Genomic DNA, 20212 nt, shown 5'->3' with positions numbered 1-20212 from the left:
CCTGACTGTGATGGCGAAGTTATAAGAAATGCGAGCTGTTCAGTAGGCCATCTTTGGTAAGCAGAACTGGCGCTGGGTTAAGGTGCCGAACGCGAACACTCATCGGTACCCCGGCAAAAGGTGTTGGTTGGTCGAGACAGCAGAGCGGTGGCCATGGAAGTGGAAATCCACTAAGGAGTGTATAACTCACCTGCCGAATCAGCTGACCCTGAAAATGGATGACGCTCGAGCTTCGGGCCTATACTCGGCCATCACAGGCGTTGTACCGGTACAATATATATATATAACTGTAAGAAATAGTAGAAACTCCAAAGTACGAGCAGGGCGTCTCATTTGTATTGAATAAATAATCGTTAGATTAAATAAGACGCGGACGTAGCTTCAGGACGTCGATCTTTAATTGTCGACAAGCTTTCGACCAACAAAGGTCTTCTTCTGAGTCGGCCCCAAGTTCAACGGAAGACTATATATATATATTTGTATGCAACATCGATGCTCGTGTAAGAGCTAAGATTGATCACAAAAAGACAAACTGACACAAAAAAAACATCTGATAAAGGGAGCGGGAGACGAGGTGGAGAGCAGGGACATCGGGAGATCTGTGGGAGGGAGAGGGCTTGGGGGGAGGAGGCATGGGAAGGGGTGGGAGGTGGGAAAGGGAAAAAAACACATGGACACTGCTAGGACTTCCAGGAAAGATTATATATTTAGTCGGAAACTTTCATCCAGACTAAATAGATACCAGTCAGACGCACACTATTTCTTCATGCCAAGGACTCGTTGATTACATTTCGTACGTCTTCTGTCAATATAACTTTCCTCATAAAATTGTGAAAATTACTTTTTGTTCTTGAATCAGCAACAGTAAGAAACAGGTGTTTTCTTCTTCCAATGGATTATGAATGAATTTATTTCAAAACATTGACATAATCTGCATATATATATATATAGGTTTTGATGAATTTTGAACATGCATGCTCACTCCATCCCGAAATATTTTAAAATGTACAAAAACTCATTAGAAACCAAAGGATGCTATAACATTTATGGTTGTGTGTGATTGAGTATTGAAAGCTTTCATATCACTGCGACCGATGAATAAAATGATCGGTGTTATCTTTAACAAAGATGATATCAACATCGATGCAAAAACAGTTGCAATCTATATATATATATATAAAACACAGTTTGTGTGTGTGTGTGTGTGTGATGTTACCGATAGACTCCTAAACGGAGAGGCTCACGTGCTTGATATTTGACATAGACATGGCCATTGAGCCTGGGACGAACATGGCCGAACTCAAAATATTTCACGATCCATATTTTTTATTCATATTTACCTCAGCGCATTTCAGCGCACGGAATCAACGGAATCAGGGCAGGTGGGCGCTGATTCGCTCAGAGCGATCACGTGATGACGCTATGACGCTATGAACGATATGACGCTACGAACGCTATGACGCTGTGAAAAAAAAAATCGCTATGACGCTATGACGCTATGAAAAAAAAAATCGCTATGACGCTATGAAACGATATGACCGCTATGACGCTATGAAAAAAAAAATCGCTATGACGCTATGAAACGTTATGAACGATATGACGCTATGACGCTATGACGCTATGAAAAAAAAAAAATCGCTCGCTTTGCCAAGGGGCTCGCTTCCCCCCCTCCCCCCCCGTTCCCCTCCTCTCCCCCGCCCGGCAATGCCGGGTACTTCTGCTAGGTTTCAATAAATATGAAGTTGTAAATGTAATTGTTCAAAAAAAAAAGAATTCCTGAAATTTAATCGGTGGTGGAACTGTGGCCGTCATTATAAATATTTCATCATTAGTGATGCGAACGTCACAAAGAAGTGATGAATCTTCTTCATCATATTGAATACCGCAACTCAAAGACGTACTCCATAATGTACCATGTGGTCCATCCTACTGTAGGCACACACCACTAATAAAATCCGACATCGTTTGCATCATCCATAATGTAAATAAATCAGTTGATCGTAGAAAAGCTATGAGCACATGACTTGCAGATGATGCAGAATTCACATGTACGTTGGTGTACAAACTTTTTAACTTCTAGCCCTATTGTCCTGCAATTTTACCTGGCACGCGAAGCGCAAACCGGGGATAAGCAATTGGTTCACTCTGTCTGTCCGTCCACGGACAGACGAACAACTCGATTTCAATTGAATGTTATATTTTGAACATGAAGCAGAAAACGGATTGAAACACGAACCTGAAGTTTAGCAGTACCTTGGCTCTGAATTTGGAAAGTTGTACGGAATCGCATCCCGAGCCTCCCGATCACACAAGCGCATAACAGACTAGTACAGTTTTTTTTTTTTGTGTATCTTCCTGTCTGGTAGCCAAACAAAACTGAAAATCATTCAAAACAGGAGACTTACTATTTTTAGAGACATCATAAACGACACAAAAAAACAGTCACAAATAACTAGTTTAACATGTTTAAAAAGGTGGTGTAAAAGACGGCGCATCAACGGTGGTAAACTCGCAAAAAAGTGTTTTTTTTGTTTTTTTTCTACAGCCTTTAAAACTTTTATTTTACTTCAATTTAATTGTATCCTTCAACGTGAGAGCACCAATCGCCTTGTTGGCACTTCCAAAGACTTTCAGTTTGTCAGGAAGGTACTTGGACAAAATATGACGCCATTTTACGCTATCACGACCAATCACATTTGCCGCTCGTAGCCTCGTACTCTCAGCGTGAGGGAATATCGAGATTTAGACAAAATGGCGGCTCGTAGGAAATATAGATCGTGCTCGGAAACACAAATCAAAAGTGGAAAAGTCCCTTCGCATGTCCTTTGTCTGAATGCTGCACGGGGTGAGGTGTTCCATGAACTCTCTAGTTTTCCAGGTGAAATTGATAGAGTATGTTATTTTTACCACCTGCTAGCTATAGCTATCTCTATGATACAACCCTGCCCAAAATAAGATTCAAAATGCATATTCTAAAGTAGAACCAACAGACAGGAAGACGAACTGATTTAACTTGTCCTGACAATGCACATTATTCTGCAAAGCGCACTTCCCTCAAGCACCTTCTTGGAGTTGCGCATCTGCAACCAATCGAAATGCAACCACAACGCATACACACACAACAGGCTGGGCTAAGACCAAAGCTGCTATATCGACGCAAACACCGGAAAACCTTCCTGGAGTTTTCATCCATTAAACATCAATACATTCGCAATAAGAAGTGTGTTAGGAAAGCTAAGGTAAAAACAAAACTTGCACAACAACATGATTTGTTTCACACAAATAAGCACATGGAGCATGTTTACCCAATCAAATTGGAGCCCACAGTATCGAGCATGAGTTGCATCAGAGACAAGATTACTCTCATTGCTCTGATGACATGTCGGATGATATATTGCACATTTTAGCTTGTCACACACATGGATGTCTGTGTTCAGGCTCAGCTGTCTTCAAAGCTGTATCTTTGGTTGACTTCATTACTGTGAGACACCTGCAAAAAGAAAGCAAACATGGATAAATCGAAGAAGTAAATAAAAAGTTTAAACGACACTAAACTTAGCCGAAGGCCAAGAGCTGGCTTAGAACAACCATTCCCTCATGTGTTGCCACCAGCAATGTCTTCTCCTCTTGCTTCTTCCACCCTTCCTACCCTTTGTCTATCATCATACTTCCTGCACCCTCCCTGTGTTGCTAAACACTCCTCAGTAGCTATACGCATTACCAAGGCATTCTTATACTCTCTCCTCTGCAAGCTCAGATCTTCCACATGGTTATGCTCCTGTTTCACTGTTCCAAACCTTCCTGAAAATAGTCAGAGTCTGCAGATTTCACATCTTACTGAAAGAGTTTTTACCTCCACGTATGTATACCAATCTCCAGTTTCTCTATCTTGTTCACATTTTCCCAATGAAAGACTCAAACTCATGTACAAGCAAAGCCATTAAAGTTCGCCTGCAGTTTCATTTCTCCATCCTAACCTTCCTTGTCCACTCCAAACATTAAACAGGAACTCTGATTTTTAGTCTGGTACATATATATATACATTACATGGAAAAAAGTATGTGGACACCCAAATATCACACCCGTATGTGCTCATCGAACATCTCATTCCAAAATCATGTGCATTAATATGGAGCTGGTAGAGTTGGTCCTCAGTAGAGTTTCCTCCCCCCCCCCCCCCCCCTCCCTCTTTGCAGCGATAACAGCCTCCACTCTTCTGGGAAAACTTTCCACCTAATGTTGGAACATTGCTGTGGAGATTTGCTTCCATTCAGCCACAAGAGCATTAGTGAGGTCGGGCACTGATGTTGCGCGATTTGGCCTGGCCCGCAATCGGCATTCCAATTCATCCCAAAGGTGTTCAATGGGGTTCAATGGGGTTGAGGTCAGGGCTCTGTGCAGGCCAGTCAAGTTCTACCACACCAATCTCAACAAACAATTTCTGTATGGACTTTGCTTTGTGCACGGGGGCATTGCCATGCTGAAACAGGAAAGGGCCTTCCCCAAACTGTTGCCACAAGGTTGGAAGCCCACAATCGTCTAGGATGTCATTGTATGCTGCAGAGTCAAGATTTCCCTTCACTGGAACTAAGGAGTCTAGCCCGAACCATAAAAAACAGCCCCAAACCATTAATCCTCCTCCACCAAACTTGACAGTTGGCACTATGCATTTGTGCAGGTAGCGTTCTCCTGGCATCCGCCAAACCCAGATTCGTCCGTCAGACTGCCAGATGGTGAAGCATGACTCATCACTCCAGAGAACGCGTTTCCACTGCTCCAGGGTCCAATGGCGGCGAGCTTTACACCATTCCAGCCGACGCTTGGCATTGCGCATGGTGATCTTAGGCTTGTGTGCGGCTGCTCGGCCATGGAAACCCATTTCATGAAGCTCCCGTCGAACAGTTGTTGTGCTGACATTGCTTCCAGAGGAAGTTTGGAACTCGGTAGTGAGTGTTGCAACCGAGAACAGACGATTTTTATGTGCTACGCACTTCGGCACTCAGCGGTCCCGTTCTGTTAGCTTGTGTGGCCTACCGCTTAGCGACTGAGGTGTTGTGGCTCCTAGACGTTTCCACTTCACAATAACAACACTTACAGTTGACTAGGGAAGCTCTAGCACGGCAGAAATTTGACTAACTGACTTGTTGGAAAGGTGGCCTCCGCGAATTTGTGGGTTTTTTTCTATTCGCGGCCGTCTTCTGCAAAATCGAGTTGTTGTCTTTTTTCCTATTCGCGGCCATGTTCTGTGAATTCACGGTTTTTTCTGGAGCGCAAAAAAAAAATTCACGAGCCGTTAGCTTGACATACGGTATTTATAAAACCCATCTTTCACCAGCCATGCATAAAGCAGCTGGACACACATATGCAAAAAAACATGCTGGACATATGAGCCGTGAGCATGACCTGCTTATACATTCACTGCTGTGTGCTTTGCGTTTCATGGCTTTCGTGGCCATGAATTTTAGCCGCACTATAAGCGAGCTTCGTGGGATATCCAACTAGCTGTGTAAAAGTCAACCCCACGATTTATAGAAAACAAACGCTTTAGTCAGGTTCACTATGTTTTTTCGTTCAAAATCATGGTAGATTAGCAAACCTATACATTTTTGGAAACGTTATTACATGGAAAATCTGAAAATCAATGTTTACATTTGCCAATTCCGACCAATTCGATTCGACCAATTCGACCAATCGACCAATTCCATTCGACCAATTCGACCATTCGACCAATTCGATCGATTCGATTCGATTCATCGAATTCGATTCGATCGACCATTCGACCAATTCGATTTGCCAATCAATTTGACCGACCTTTGCTTGTGTGGAACGGACTGTGAAAACGATGCGGACTATATTGTCGGATACGACACACAGGACAGTGATGACGAACTCTAAATGGCATATTCTGTAATCGTGTATGTTTGATGCCATTGACTGCCTGTGTATATTTTGTCATTGACTGCCTGTGTAGATGTGAAGTTATACTGACTGCATGTGTATATATGATTTTGCTGACTGCCTGTGTATGTTTGGTGATATGAATTATTGTGACACATTTTGATGTTATTAACTGCCTGTACAAAATGATAACATGTATTTGATTATGCAACTTATCGCGAATATAAAGACAGTATTTTGCAATTCAAAACCTTTGATTCGTGTCTTACCATTCCCCATAGCACTAATTTGATACTTTCATTGGATTCCTTGTCCCTGAAAATATAGGTTTAGTATATTTTAAAAAGTTTTTAGGGTAATTAGAGGCAGAAATAGAACAAAATATGTATTTTACAGTGGCCATTTTGAAAATCCAAAATGGCCGCCATACAGGTATCTCTCCAAATGTAAACATTGATTTTTAGTTTCCTTATGCTATAACCTTTCCAAAAATATATAGGTTTGCTAATCTACCATGATTTTGAACGAAATATAATTTATTGACATAGTGAACCTGACTACTTCATTAAATATATTACAGTTTGCAATTTATTGTAAAGCATCATCAGAGATCTTACACAATGAAAACACTTCGGGGGATGTTCCACCAGCTCCGTAAACATGTCAACCCTGCGAATTATAGAATGCAAATGCTTCATGAAATCTATCATTGAAATTAACAGATAGGCTTGATACGGCATCATCGGATAACATCCCCCACAAACAATGGGCAGAGTATTCACCCCTCCCGCAGCTACCCACAATGTTCGCATTCCTACATATACAGACTGTGTCTTGTATCTCAATCATTCTTCTCAGCCCATTGCTTTGACCTGTGCATTTGACTCTCGCTCTGCTCATCATTCAATCATGGCTCCAAAGTGTAAGACCAGTGCCGGAGATACGTCGACTATCAAGAGGCAGAAGAATGTGATGAGCCTGAGCCAGAAAGTGGAGCTGCTGGACCAGCTTTCGAGAGGAGACAGTGCAACCTCTGTTGGCAGGCATTACTGTGTCAACGAATCCATGGTTCACTACATATGGTAGAACAAGAAGGCGATTCGTGAGAGCGTTTCAGGGAGCGCTGTATCGAGTACGAAGGTGGTCCCCCATGTCTGCGATGTCCACATGGAAAGGATGGAGAAGACTTTCAGAATATGGATCAAGGACAACACGCAGAAGAATATGCCTTTGAGTGGACCTCTCATTCGCGAAAAGGCCAAACAAATTTCTGATCATCTCTTTGGCGCGGGTGGTGCCAGCACTAGTGATGTGCCGAGCGATGATGGTACAAGCAGCGCGAGTTCATTCACTGCAAGCAGGGGATGGTTCCATCATTTCAAGGAGCGGTATGGTCCAAAAAATGTGAAGCCCACAGGGGAGCGTGCCTCCACGGACCATGAGGCGGCAAAAGCGTTTCCTGCTCAACTCGTGAGGCTGATCAAAGAGAAGGGATACCTCCCAGAGCCTATGTTCAGCACTGATGAGACCGGCCTCTTCTGGAAAAAGATGCCCCCGAGAACTTTCATCTCACAGCATCGGGATTCAAGGCTGCCAAGGACTGGGGTATCTCTTCTCCTCTGTGCAAACGCAAAAGGGGGCTTCATGATGAAACACATGATGTTGTACCGTTCCCTGAACCCGTATGCTCTCAGGGGCAAGAACAAGCAAACTCTGCCCGTGTTTTGGAGGGCCACCAGGAAAGCCTGGGTGACGGCAGCAACCTTCCTGGACTGGTTCCATAATTGTTTTGTCCTTCAGGTGGAGAGGTACATGGTGGACAAAAACCTTGCGTTCAAGGTTCTCTTGCTCCTGGACAATGCTCCTGGCCACCCTGCGATCCTGGACGTGGCTCACCCGAACGTCGAGGTGATCTTCCTGCCGCCCAACACCACCTCCATCATCCAGACACTCAACCAAGGTGTGATTTCAACATTTAAAAGATATTACACCCGTCGCACCTTTCAATGCATTTTGGATGTGATGGATCCATGGCTCACCGTCGGCAGTGCTGGAAGGATTTCAACATTGCCCACTGCATCGTTGCCATCAAGGAGTCACTGGATGAGGTGAGAGCCTCCACCATCAACATGTGCTGGCACACACAATCTGTGGCCACAGGCAATCAGAAACTTTACTGGCTTTCCCGATAACACCGAGGAGAGGCATGTGATTGTCTGGTTGGCACGGCAGGTGGGAGGGGAAGGATTTGATGACATGCAGCCTGAGGAGTTGGAGGATCTCATTGCCTCACATGGCGACAACCTCACTGAGGAGGATTTGGAGGCCATTATAATGGTTTCCAAGGAGGCAGGCAGTGATGAAGAAGAGGTGCCGAGGTGTAACCTCACAGTCCAGTTCCTGGGTGAGTTGCTGCATGGCATGCGGGTGCTTGTCAACAAGTTGGAAGATGCTCACCCAGTCATAGAGAGGTACCTCAAGTTCAAGAGAGGCTTGGATTATATGCTTCTCCCTTACAAAGAGCTGCATCGAAACCTGCGGCAATCTGCCAGGCAGGTCTCCATTACCCATTTCTTCAGCCCTGCTCTCTCCACCTCAACACCACCAGCATCCTCTCCTGCTGCCCTCGCAGTGTCCTCACGAGCATCCTCACCAACACCCTCAACTGCTCCCTCTCCTGCCTATCCTGCCTCTCCCTCAGTGCACGACGTTGCAGGACTAACATTTGGGTCATCCTCAGAGTTCCGGAAATCATGGGATTTTAATTAATTACCATCAGCATCATCACCATCATCATCATTTGAAAGTTGTGTGTGTTTGTAAAATAAAAATTTTAAACGTGACATGATGGTGTTGTGTTTTTTTTTACTTTCATGGTACGGTGTGGTTAAGCACTTTTAATAAACTGTAAGCGCATTTCTTCAATAAATTGGAAATGGTGCCTGGTGTTGTCGTTTTTTTTATTTGTAAACATTTTTTGTGAAACTGTAATCATGTGCATTTGCGGTCGAAAAACATTTTCAACTTTAAAATTTTTCCTCTGAATCAGGAACTGCCGGGAACGTACAACGTATCCCCCTTTTCCCCATTGAAACAATGCCACGGCATACATTCACAGGATATTCATTGACCATCGTGGATTATTGTCGACATTCAGAAGATTCGCCTCACCATTCGCGGATTTTGCCTTGCCATTCGCAGTTTGTTCCTCTCTATTCGCGGATTATCACGACTCGGGAACCTATCCACCCTTTTTCCATTGAAACAATGCCCCGCTATTTGCGGTTTCACAATTCGCGGAATTTTCCAGGAACGTATCCCCCACCAATAGTGGGGTCTCACACTATATACACACACATATACACATAAAAATATACACACACAAACACACACACACACACATATATATATATATATATATATATATATATATATATATATATATATATATATATATGTATATATATATATATATATATGTATATATATATACATATATATATATATACATATATATACTAGTTTGGCTCGGCTCGCTGCGCTCACCTCACCACGCGCCGATACTGAGGAACTGGCTTATTTTAGCTGAGGATAATGACTGTACCTGAGTTGCTGTTTTGTCATGATTTACACCAATCATAATACAAACAATTATTTTGCACAAATTAATTTGTAGTATTTCGGATATTACATTTTAATAAACAATTTAGGTTGAAGATTTAGGTTGAAAAAATATATATAGTTCAAAAAGGAACCCCTCAGCACGTACATACGGGAGGGGTAGGTGCAGACTGGAAGTTTGGGACGATTACACCTCACCACCAAGTAATTCAAAATAGTTCACCACCACGTAATTCAAAACACCTCACCACCAAGTACTTCAAAACACCTCACCCCCAAGTAATTCAAAACACCTCACCCCAATGTAATTAAAAACACCTCACCACCACGTAATTTAAAGCACCTCACCACCAAGTAATTCAAAACACCTCACCACCAAGTAATTCAAAACACCTCACCCCCATGTAATTTAAAATACCTCACCCCCAGTAATTCAAAACACCTCACCACCAAGTAATTCAAAACACCTCTCCCCCATGTCATGAAAAAGACCTCACCACCAAGTAATTCAAAACACCTCACCCCTATGTAATTTAAAACACCTCACCACCACGTAATTCAAAACACCTCACCCCTATGTAATTTAAAACACCTCACCACCAAGTAATTCAAAACACCTCACCCCCATGTAATTAAAAGCACCTCACCACCACAAAATTAAGAACACCTCACCACCAAGTAATTCAAAACACCTCACCACCTAGTAATTCAAAACACCTCACCCCCATGTAATTCAAAACACCTCACCCCCATGTCATTAAAAACACCTCACCACCACGTAATTTAAAACACCTCACCACCAAGTAATTAAAAACACCTCACACCCATGTAATTTAAAATACCTCACCACCACGTAATTCACAACACCTCACCCCTATGTAATTTAAAACACCTCACCACCAAGTAATTTAAAACACCTCACCACCACATAATTAAAAACACCTCACCACCACATAATTAAAAACACCTCACCACCACATAACTAAAAACACCTCACCACCACATAATTAAAAACACCTCACCACCACATAATTAAAAACACCTCACCACCACATAATTAAAAACACCTAACCACCACATAATTAAAAACACCTCACCACCACGTAATTAAAAACACCTCACCACCACATAATTAAAAACACCTCACCACCAAGTAATTCAAAACACCTCACCACCACATAATTATAAACACCTCACCACCAAGTAATTCAAAACACCTCACCACCAAGTAATTCAAAACACCTCACCACCACATAATTCAAAACACCTCACCACCAAGTAATTTAAAACACCTCACCACCATGTAATTCAAAACACCTCACCACCAAGTAATTCAAAACGCCTCATCCCCATGTAATTAAAAACACCTCACCACAATGAAATAAAAAACACCTCGCCACCAAGTAATTCAAAACACCTCACCACCAAGTAATTCAAAACACCTCACCCCCATGTAATTCAAAACACCTCACCCCAATGTAATTAAAAACACCTCACCACCACGTAATTTAAAGCACCTCACCACCAAGTAATTCAAAACACCTCACCACCAAGTAATTCAAAACACCTCACCCCCATGTAATTTAAAATACCTCACCCCCAGTAATTCAAAACACCTCATCACCAAATAATTCAAAACACCTCACCACCAAGTAATTCAAAACACCTCACCACCAAGTAATTCAAAACACCTCACCACCATGTAATTAAAAACACCTCACCACCACATAATTCAAAACACCTCACCACCAAGTAATTCAAAACACCTCACCACCAAGTAATTCAAAACACCTCACCACCACGTAATTCAAAACACCTCACCACCACGTAATTCAAAACACCTCACTATCACGTAATTCAAAACACCTCACCAACAAGTAATTCAAAACACCTCACCACCACGTAATTCAAAACACCTCACCACCACATAATTCAAAACACCTCACCACCAAGTAATTCAAAACACCTCACCACCAAGTAATTCAAAACACCTCACCACCACATAATTCAAAACACCTCACCACCAAGTAATTTAAAACACCTCACCACCACGTAATTCAAAACACCTCACCACCAAGTAATTCAAAACACCTCACCTCCATGTAATTAAAAACACCTCACCACCACGAAATGAAAAACACCTTGCCACCAAGTAATTCAAAACACCTCACCACCAAGTAATTCAAAACACCTCACCCCCATGTAATTCAAAACACCTCACCCCAATGTAATTAAAAACACCTCACCACCACGTAATTTAAAGCACCTCACCACCAAGTAATTCAAAACACCTCACCACCAAGTAATTCAAAACACCTCACCCCCATGTAATTTAAAATACCTCACCCCCAGTAATTCAAAACACCTCATCACCAAATAATTCAAAACACCTCACCATCACATAATTCAAAACACCTCACCAACAAGTAATTCAAAACACCTCACGACCAAGTAATTCAAAACACCTCACCACCATGTAATTCAAAACACCTCACCACCAAGTAATTCAAAACACCTCACACCCATGTAATTTAAAACACCTCACCACCACGTAATTCAAAACACCTCACACCCATGTAATTTAAAACACCTCACCACCACGTAATTCAAAACACCTCACCCCTATGTAATTTAAAACACCTCACCACCAAGTAATTCAAAACACCTCACCCCCATGTAATTAAAAGCACCTCACCACCACAAAATTAAGAACACCTCACCACCAAGTAATTCAAAACACCTCACCACCTAGTAATTCAAAACACCTCACCCCCATGTAATTCAAAACACCTCACCCCTATGTAATTTAAAATACCTCACCACCAAGTAATTTAAAGCACATCACCACTACATAATTAAAAACACCTCACCACCACATAATTAAAAACACCTCACCACCATATAATTAAAAACACCTCACCACCACATAATTAAAAACATCTCACCACCAAGTAATTCAAAACACCTCACCACCACGTAATTCAAAACACCTCACCACGTCATTTAAAAACACCTCACCACCACGTAATTCAAAACACCTCACCACCAAATAATTTAAAACACCTCACCCCACCTAATTTAAAACACCTCACCCAACCTAATTTAAAACACCTGACCACCATATAATTAAAAACACCTCACCAGCAAGTAATTCAAAACACCTCACCACCAAGTAAGTCAAAACACCTCACCACCACGTAATTCAAAACATCTCACCACCACGTAATTCAAAACACCTCACCACCACGTAATTCAAAAGACCTCACCACCACGTAATTCAAAACACCTCACCACCACGTAATTCAAAACACCTCACCACCACGTCATTTAAAAACACCTCACCACCACGTCATTTAAAAACACCTCACCACCACATAATTCAAAATACCTCACCACCACGTGATTCAAAACCACCACAATGTTATTAAAAACACTGGAGAAACAAATGTTTCAGGGAGTAGTTCAGTGACAACAGACACTGCCCAGATATGTAGATATATAAATAAATGACTGTACCTGAGTTGCTGTTTTGTCAGGTTTACATCAATCATAATTCAAACAATCATAATGCACAAATGTATTTGTAATATACGTGATATTACATTTTATAAACAATTGAAGTTGAAAACTGAAGTTGAAAAGAAAAATCCCCCCCCCCCCCCAAAAAAATTTATATTGGGAAAAAAATTCAAAAAAATACCCTTAGGACATACACACGGGAGAGGTAGGTGCATACCAGAAGTTTGGTACGATTTCACAAAAGTTTGAGGGAGTAGTTCAGTGACAACACAACACAAGACAACACAGACACTGCACATATATATATATAGATATATATAAGTACATACGTTGTTAATTTCAGTATCAGTCAGCTTACATAGACTTTAGAAACCTTTGTGGTAATGCCTCCTTTTTATTCCTGTTTAAATAATCCTTCCCTATTTCTCTTTGTTCATTCACTATTCATTTTATTTACCACGATTGCAGCTCAGGAGTCCTTATTCTCCAACCTTCCTTCCCCTAACCCTCAGATGTTGTAATCCCTTAGCCAAGCATTTCGAGATAATATAAAAACATCGAACTTTCAATGTCTAAACTTAACAAGGTATGATCAGGTTGCGAGAAGAGGTGAATGGGTTTTAACCTTTGAACCAAAAACAAAAAGAGCTTTGCGCAACAATGATCACACAAATGCACTTCAGCAAACACACACATGCAAATGGTTGATAATGTTGTAACATTAATTCCTTTTAAGCATTCCGAAACGATATTTCACTCAAATTGATGCATAATTCATTCGGGTAAGTAGGGCTGGCCTAAAGGAATTTCAAATCGGAATGCCTTGCCTTCCGGCCTAATTGATTCTGTAGGATTCTACAGGCTGACTATATTGGCAGTTTTGTTTAATTATTTCCTCATTTTGTATCACTTTAGGTTGGCATGACTCACACTCACCCTGTGGTCCTTACGAACAATGGAACTACAGAGCATAGCCGAGATCCAAATAGCCCAGTGGTGTCAGAGGTCAGCCAAGGCCTAGAATTTCTTAACAATTTATCAATGGCTGGGAAAAACCATGGTTGGGTGAGACTGAGAGTATGGTGCGATCGGAGGGTGTGAGTGTAACCACCGGCATTCAATATAAAAGGGTACCGGTAAGGTAACCTAAAGTGCAAAACAGTGTGATGAAATGAGGCCTGTGCGCAGCTTCGTTAAACCGATTGCCTGGATTAGCAAAGGAGTAGTCATCTTTGTAAGTGCGCGTGACAAGAAACAATGGCGGCAATTGTTGAGTTTCCCCGATTTGACACACAAGGCCGCAATGTTTAGAATAAAGGGAACATGGCTTACGCAATCTCAAGTGGCCCTGCAGTCGGTTTCTCGCATGGCTGCGCTACAGACAGATGGCTGCGGCTTTGTGAAACCGGTCCGATGTCATGTCACCTGGCATTTTCAGACTTCCCCGTGATTATTGCGGAAGGACATGAAAGGGGAAAATGCAATCTTACCCAATCATGCGACATCAAACAACGTTTTCACTTTGAGCCAACCTGGAGGCATTCCAACTCGGTTAACTCAACTGGAACGTATTGATAAACAATCCTTAATCTTATATTTGATGCTTCTCCAAGACACTTCTCTGACCTGCCAAGATACAGAGAGAGCGCCTGATGCCAAATCCTCCAAACAACGTCTGAATGACTAATCATCACATGCGATTCCATCAAAACAATAAGATTCTTCAACAGAAACAAATCAAAATTTACTTACATAGTTGTGGTTATCTTACGACTTGCACAACCTACACAACTTCCTTGTCCTAATCGAAGGCAACACTATTTTGGTAAAGATTCTCATGAGTCAGGGCCCTTAGGGATATTTTGGGGCCGTTTGGTTCAAATTCTTCCAAAAGCACCAAATTTGGCCCAGATGTTGCCCATGCCATACTCTTTCGATTTTTGACGGGCGCCCCCCCCCCTCCCCCGGGGGCCCCATATTGGCGAAATACTAAATGGCCGCCACCCGGATTAGAGGAAAATCAGTTAAATAACCAAAAGGGTTGGAATCATGTATGATACCACTTTTCAGGGGTTTTCGAGGTCGAGGAATCCAATGATGATGTTATTTTGATGACTCGAGGTCAAGGTCAACCCTCAAGGTCATCTTAAAGGTCATTTTTGAGTCAAACATGTGGGTTTTTGAGTTTTTTGTCAAGATTTACGCGAGGTTCACCATTTTATGTTTCTGGGTTGGGTAATCGAACTCTGACCTTATTTTTGACAATTAGAGGAAATATTTACATGTGTATTTCCTAATTTTCAGGCATATGCAATTTACATGTGTATTTCCTAATTTTCAGGCTTGTGTCCCAAACCCATCCCTCTCTGTACCCACCGTACCCAGTCGTACCCAGCTGCTCCTGGACTGTGTGTCTTTTCCTCCTGACAAGGTGGAAAAGTTTCTGTCAACCCTCGACTCAGATTCTGCAACTGGACCTGACGGCATCAGCCCACGGGTCCTAAAATCCTGTTCTTCCGCTCTTTCACTCCCTCTCTCTGTTCTCTTCACCCTCTCTTTTGCTCAAGGTCAACTGCCATCTGCTTGGAAATTAGCCAACATCACCGCTTTGCACAAAAAAGGTGCAAAAACAGATCCCAGCAACTACAGACCAATCAGCCTTCTCCCAATTATCAGCAAAGTCATGGAATCCATCATTGCTTCAGATATGAAATCTTTCCTCTTCTCCAATGGCTTGATCTCTGATCATCAATTTGGTTTCAGACCTGGACACTCTACTCTGGACATGCTGCTTCTGCTTTCTCAACAATGGATGGAGGTCCTCAATGCCAAACAGGAAATTAGAGCAGTCTCCCTTGACATATCACGTGCCTTCGATACGGTCTGGCACCCCGCTCTGCTCACCAAACTCTCCTCTTTTGGTATCCATGGAAATCTCCACGCATGGCTGGCGGACTTCCTCTCTAGTCGTAGTCAACGTGTGGCCCTGAATGGGTTTCTCTCATCTCCTCTTCGTGTTCAGGCTGGAGTTCCACAAGGCAGTGTTCTGGGCCCTGTGCTTTTTCTGGTCTTCATCAATGATCTCTCTGACTCTCTTGAAAATCCTCTGTATCTCTTTGCTGATGACTGTACTCTCTGTCGCTCCATTCTTCATCCCTCAGATCGGCAGTCTGCAGCGTCCTCTCTCTGCAGACCTGGACAAAATCACAGACTGGGCAAACAAGTGGAACATGTCTTTCAATCCTGACAAATCTCACACTCTTACGATGTCTCTCCGAAAAGACCGACTGGACAACCCTCCCATCCACTTTCTGAATAATCCTCTCCAAGAAGTTCTGTCACTCAAGCTTTTGGGTCTCACTATCTGCCATGATCTTTCCTGGGAAAACCACATTTCAAATCTGGCCTCCAAAGCCAGTCGCCGACTGGGCATCCTCCGTCGTGCGAAGTCCTTCCTTGGCACACCTGAGCTCCTCACCACATACAAGGCTTTCATCGCAGCTCAATGGAATACTGCTCTCCCCTCTGGGTTGGTGCTCCTGCCTCACACCTAGCTCGTCTTCATGCTGTTGAAACCAAAGCATTCAGAATCATTGGAATCTCCCGCGATGAAGCTAACTCCAAGGGCCTCTCACTCACTCACCGCAGGCAGGTTGGTGGTCTTTCCGTCTTCTACCGACTCCTCTCTGGCCTTGCCCCCCCAGCTCTCTCTGGGCTCTGTCCCGCAAATATTCCTACAGGTCGCACAAGATCTGCCTGCAACCCTCTTATGGTCAAACTGCCAAAATCAAGACTCTCTGCTCACCTTCACTCCTTCATTCCTCTTTTTTCCCACCTCTGGAACAAACTCCCTCACTCTCTTCAATCCCACTCCACCCTCCAGGTCTTTAAAACAGCTGTTCACAACCATCTCTTATCTTCCCCCATCCAAAACCTTGATCTTTTCTACCCCCGCTAATTTCACCCCAATTACACTTTTTTGAAATACCAACTTCTGTCCTGGAAGTCCTTGGTGTCCTTGTGTTTTATACTTCTCCCCCCCTCCCACCCCCCCCTTCCCACGCCTCCTCCCCCCAAGCCCTCTCCCTTCCACACATCTCCCTGCTCTCAAATGTTGTGTTTGTGTGCTTCCCCTTCTCTCCCCATCTTGTCTTCCGCTCCCTCTTTTTATATATTTTGTTTGTCTGGTTGATTTGTTTGTGAAGTAAATGTTAGCTCTTTCACGAGCCTCGATTCAGTATCCCCCAAAAAAAAAAAAAAAAAAAAATGCAGTTCATCAGTCGAATTACAAAGGTACGGATTTTGATGTTTTATGAACTGTATGCCATATCCTTGTGTTTAATTTTTGTGCGATCATGATCCGGGTTCATGTATACATGATTGTATACATGTCATAAATATGACGTCATAGGTCATGTGAGCTGGCGGCCATATTGGATTTTATGAAAACCTTAAAAATGGATCCCTGCCTTCATTTTTCGATCGATTCATTTTGAACTTTGACCACTTATAGTACGCCATGTGATTGGATGCATATCCTAATTATGACGTCATAGGTCAGGTGACATGGCGGGATGGACCGGTATGGTCCCCGGATCATACCGCCCTTGGCGCCCGTCAAGAATCGAAAGAGTATGGCATGGGCAACATCTGCGCCAAATTTGATGCTTTTGGAAGAATTTGAACCAAAATATCCCTAAGGGCCCTGACTACATGGAGAAGAGGAAAAGCAAGCTGCATTACACAAAGGAAGACCATTTGGTCCATGACGCTTGGATCCGTATCCATAACCAGGCAGCACTCCCACCTGCTGCAGATAGTGCTAATTATACGTGTAACCTAAGTGCGGAATATGGCCAGGGTACTGATCTATAGTTTTACTGGGCAGCGAAGAACAAGCTGCTCCAAAAACAAGTGGAAAACAAGGTACAGCTCGAAGATTGAGGAAAATTTACATTTTTTAAGAGTACAACATGCATACAGTCACGTGATCAGAGGTCGACAGTAAACAGGGCGTTGGGAAAGCAAGATCACGCCCCCTCTATTTGCCACAAACATGCAAATATAACATCTGCTTTTTGTGCACTAACACCAAAGATAGGGACAGCTTAGCAGTAGCGCTTGACATAGTGATGGGTTAGTGGGACCACATTGGTTTGAAATGGCCGGCCTCGTCATATAACACGCTTTATATGTACATATACATAGCTTAGTTATACCACATTAGAATGAGATGTGTGAGGATCGTGTTACAGCTTCCGTGCAAATAACACTGAAGTTTTAACCCCAATTCGTTCCACCAATGAAATCAAGTCTTCATCTTTTCTACCGCTGTTAATTCACCCCAGATCCACTTTTTTTGAAATTCCGACTTCTTTCCTGGAAGTCCTAGCAGTGTCCACGTGTTTTTTTTTTACCTCTCCCACCTCCCCTTCCCACGCCTCCTCCCCCCAAGCCCTCTCCCTCCCACAGATCTCCCGATGTCCCTGCTCTCCATCTTGTTCTCCCGCTCCCTTTATCATATGTTTTATGTCAGTTTGTGTTTTTGTGATCAATGTTATCTCTTACACGAGCCTCGATCTTGTGTATATATATATATACATATATGTAAAGTCATTTTGATGGAATCGTTAACTCCGCCACTGAAGGTTGACGGGGGTTATGTTTTCACCGTTGTCTGTGAGCACGATATCTCAAAAAGTTAAGCCGCTGTCACACCTTGACGTTTTAGCCAGCGTATGCCGACGTATGAAAAATTTGGCTACGTTAAGAGCACGCTGAAGCACGCTGGCATACGTCGTAGTACGCCGAGCTCGTCGACAAATTTCGTGCATGCACAAAATTTGTCGACGTATGCCAGCGTATGACTCACACCAGCACTCAATTTTGATACGTCGGCATACGCTGGCTAAATCGTCAAGGTGTGACAGGGGCTTTATGGACGGATTCGGACGAAATTTGGTGGACAGGTTGGACATATGACAAGGACGAATTGATTCAAATTCGGTGAATATCTGGATCCGGATACTTTTAATCTTCTAATTGATTGGTCACCATTGAGGGATGGGCCCAAAACGATATATATCAGGATATCTCAAAAAGTTTTGACGGATTATGACAAAACTTGGTGGATAAGTTGGTTTGGCGACAAGAACAAGCAGATTCGATTTTGGTTCAGGTCCGAATCCAGATCCGGCCTATCAGTGGAATACAAAACATAAACTGTTGAGCCTGGCGGAGGTATGTGCTCTACCGGGTGCCATTCTACTTTAATCTGGTATTCGTGTGGTGTAGGCATGATGGACCAAATGGCCTCCTCCTTCATCTTTGTTGTTATTGGTGGAATCATGCTAAAAACAGTTAAGATAGTAGTACCACCTTACATTTATGATTGGCTAATGATGCTAGACCAAATAATATAGGTTAGTGATATCTCATTATAATATGGCGTTAGTAGTACTGCTCGATGTGACATTCGAGTTGGTTTAATGGATACCAAATTGGAGGTAGAAGAGTTAGTGGTACCAAGTTAGATAAAGTTGGGTTAGTGAAACCAATGTCACAAAGAGTTATGTTAGTGGAACCTACACTTTTTAAACTTTGAAGATTTGAAACATACCTTTTACCTTTTTGCACTCCTGCAATACAATATTGCAATGGCGTAGCAAATAATTTGTGCCTGCAGGTAGTAATATAACAATATACTTGGGATTTTCTAATGAGGCAGCTGGATTTAACTTCCACATCACATTCCTTAGTGTTGAACATCACGGAAAGAGTGTTGCAACATTTTGGCAAAGAAATGCGTCACACCGTGTGATCAGGTGATTCCGCAACTCGTCATCAGGTGAACCACAGTTAGAGTGAGTAATGAAGAGGCAAATGAATAAACCAGAACAGGAAACACAAAGATCGAGATAGAACTCCAGTCGTACAACTAAAGTGTGAGACCAAAAAACGTTTAAATCTCACTACAGTAAGGTGAAGCCAGGTGTTAGCGTAACGGTTAAGGTGGCTGGCTTGAGATCACAAGGTCCTGAGTTCAAGCCCCTGTCATGCCGTTGAACCAACACCAGGTGGGTTGACTCAGCCTGTCATCCTTCCGAAGTCGGCATAATGAGTACTGGCTTACTGGGATGAATGAGCCATTTGAGTGTCCTGCGTCGGAGTGGCG

The 20212-nt window shown here is 42.8% G+C and overlaps 2 protein-coding genes across 2 annotated transcripts in view; both read right to left on the bottom strand.

Annotated features, from left to right (window-relative positions):
- The window catches only part of LOC144890862 (uncharacterized), an 812162-nt gene that overhangs the window by 702994 nt on the left and 88956 nt on the right, over positions 1-20212 (bottom strand). The gene's annotated exons all lie outside the window — the stretch shown is intronic.
- The window catches only part of MBP (myelin basic protein), a 72991-nt gene continuing 53657 nt past the window's right edge, over positions 879-20212 (bottom strand). Inside the window, exon 6 of the mRNA XM_068107503.2 lies at positions 879-3490. Within this exon, the coding sequence (XP_067963604.2) occupies positions 3477-3490 (14 nt within the window). The 3' untranslated portion in view covers positions 879-3476. The remainder of the gene's footprint in view (positions 3491-20212) is intronic.

Source organism: Myxine glutinosa, chromosome 2 (assembly GCF_964187855.1).
Source record: "Myxine glutinosa chromosome 2, kmMyxGlut1.1, whole genome shotgun sequence".
Classification (NCBI taxonomy): Eukaryota; Metazoa; Chordata; class Myxini; order Myxiniformes; family Myxinidae; genus Myxine; species Myxine glutinosa.
This window is presented reverse-complemented; position numbering and strand designations above follow the sequence as displayed.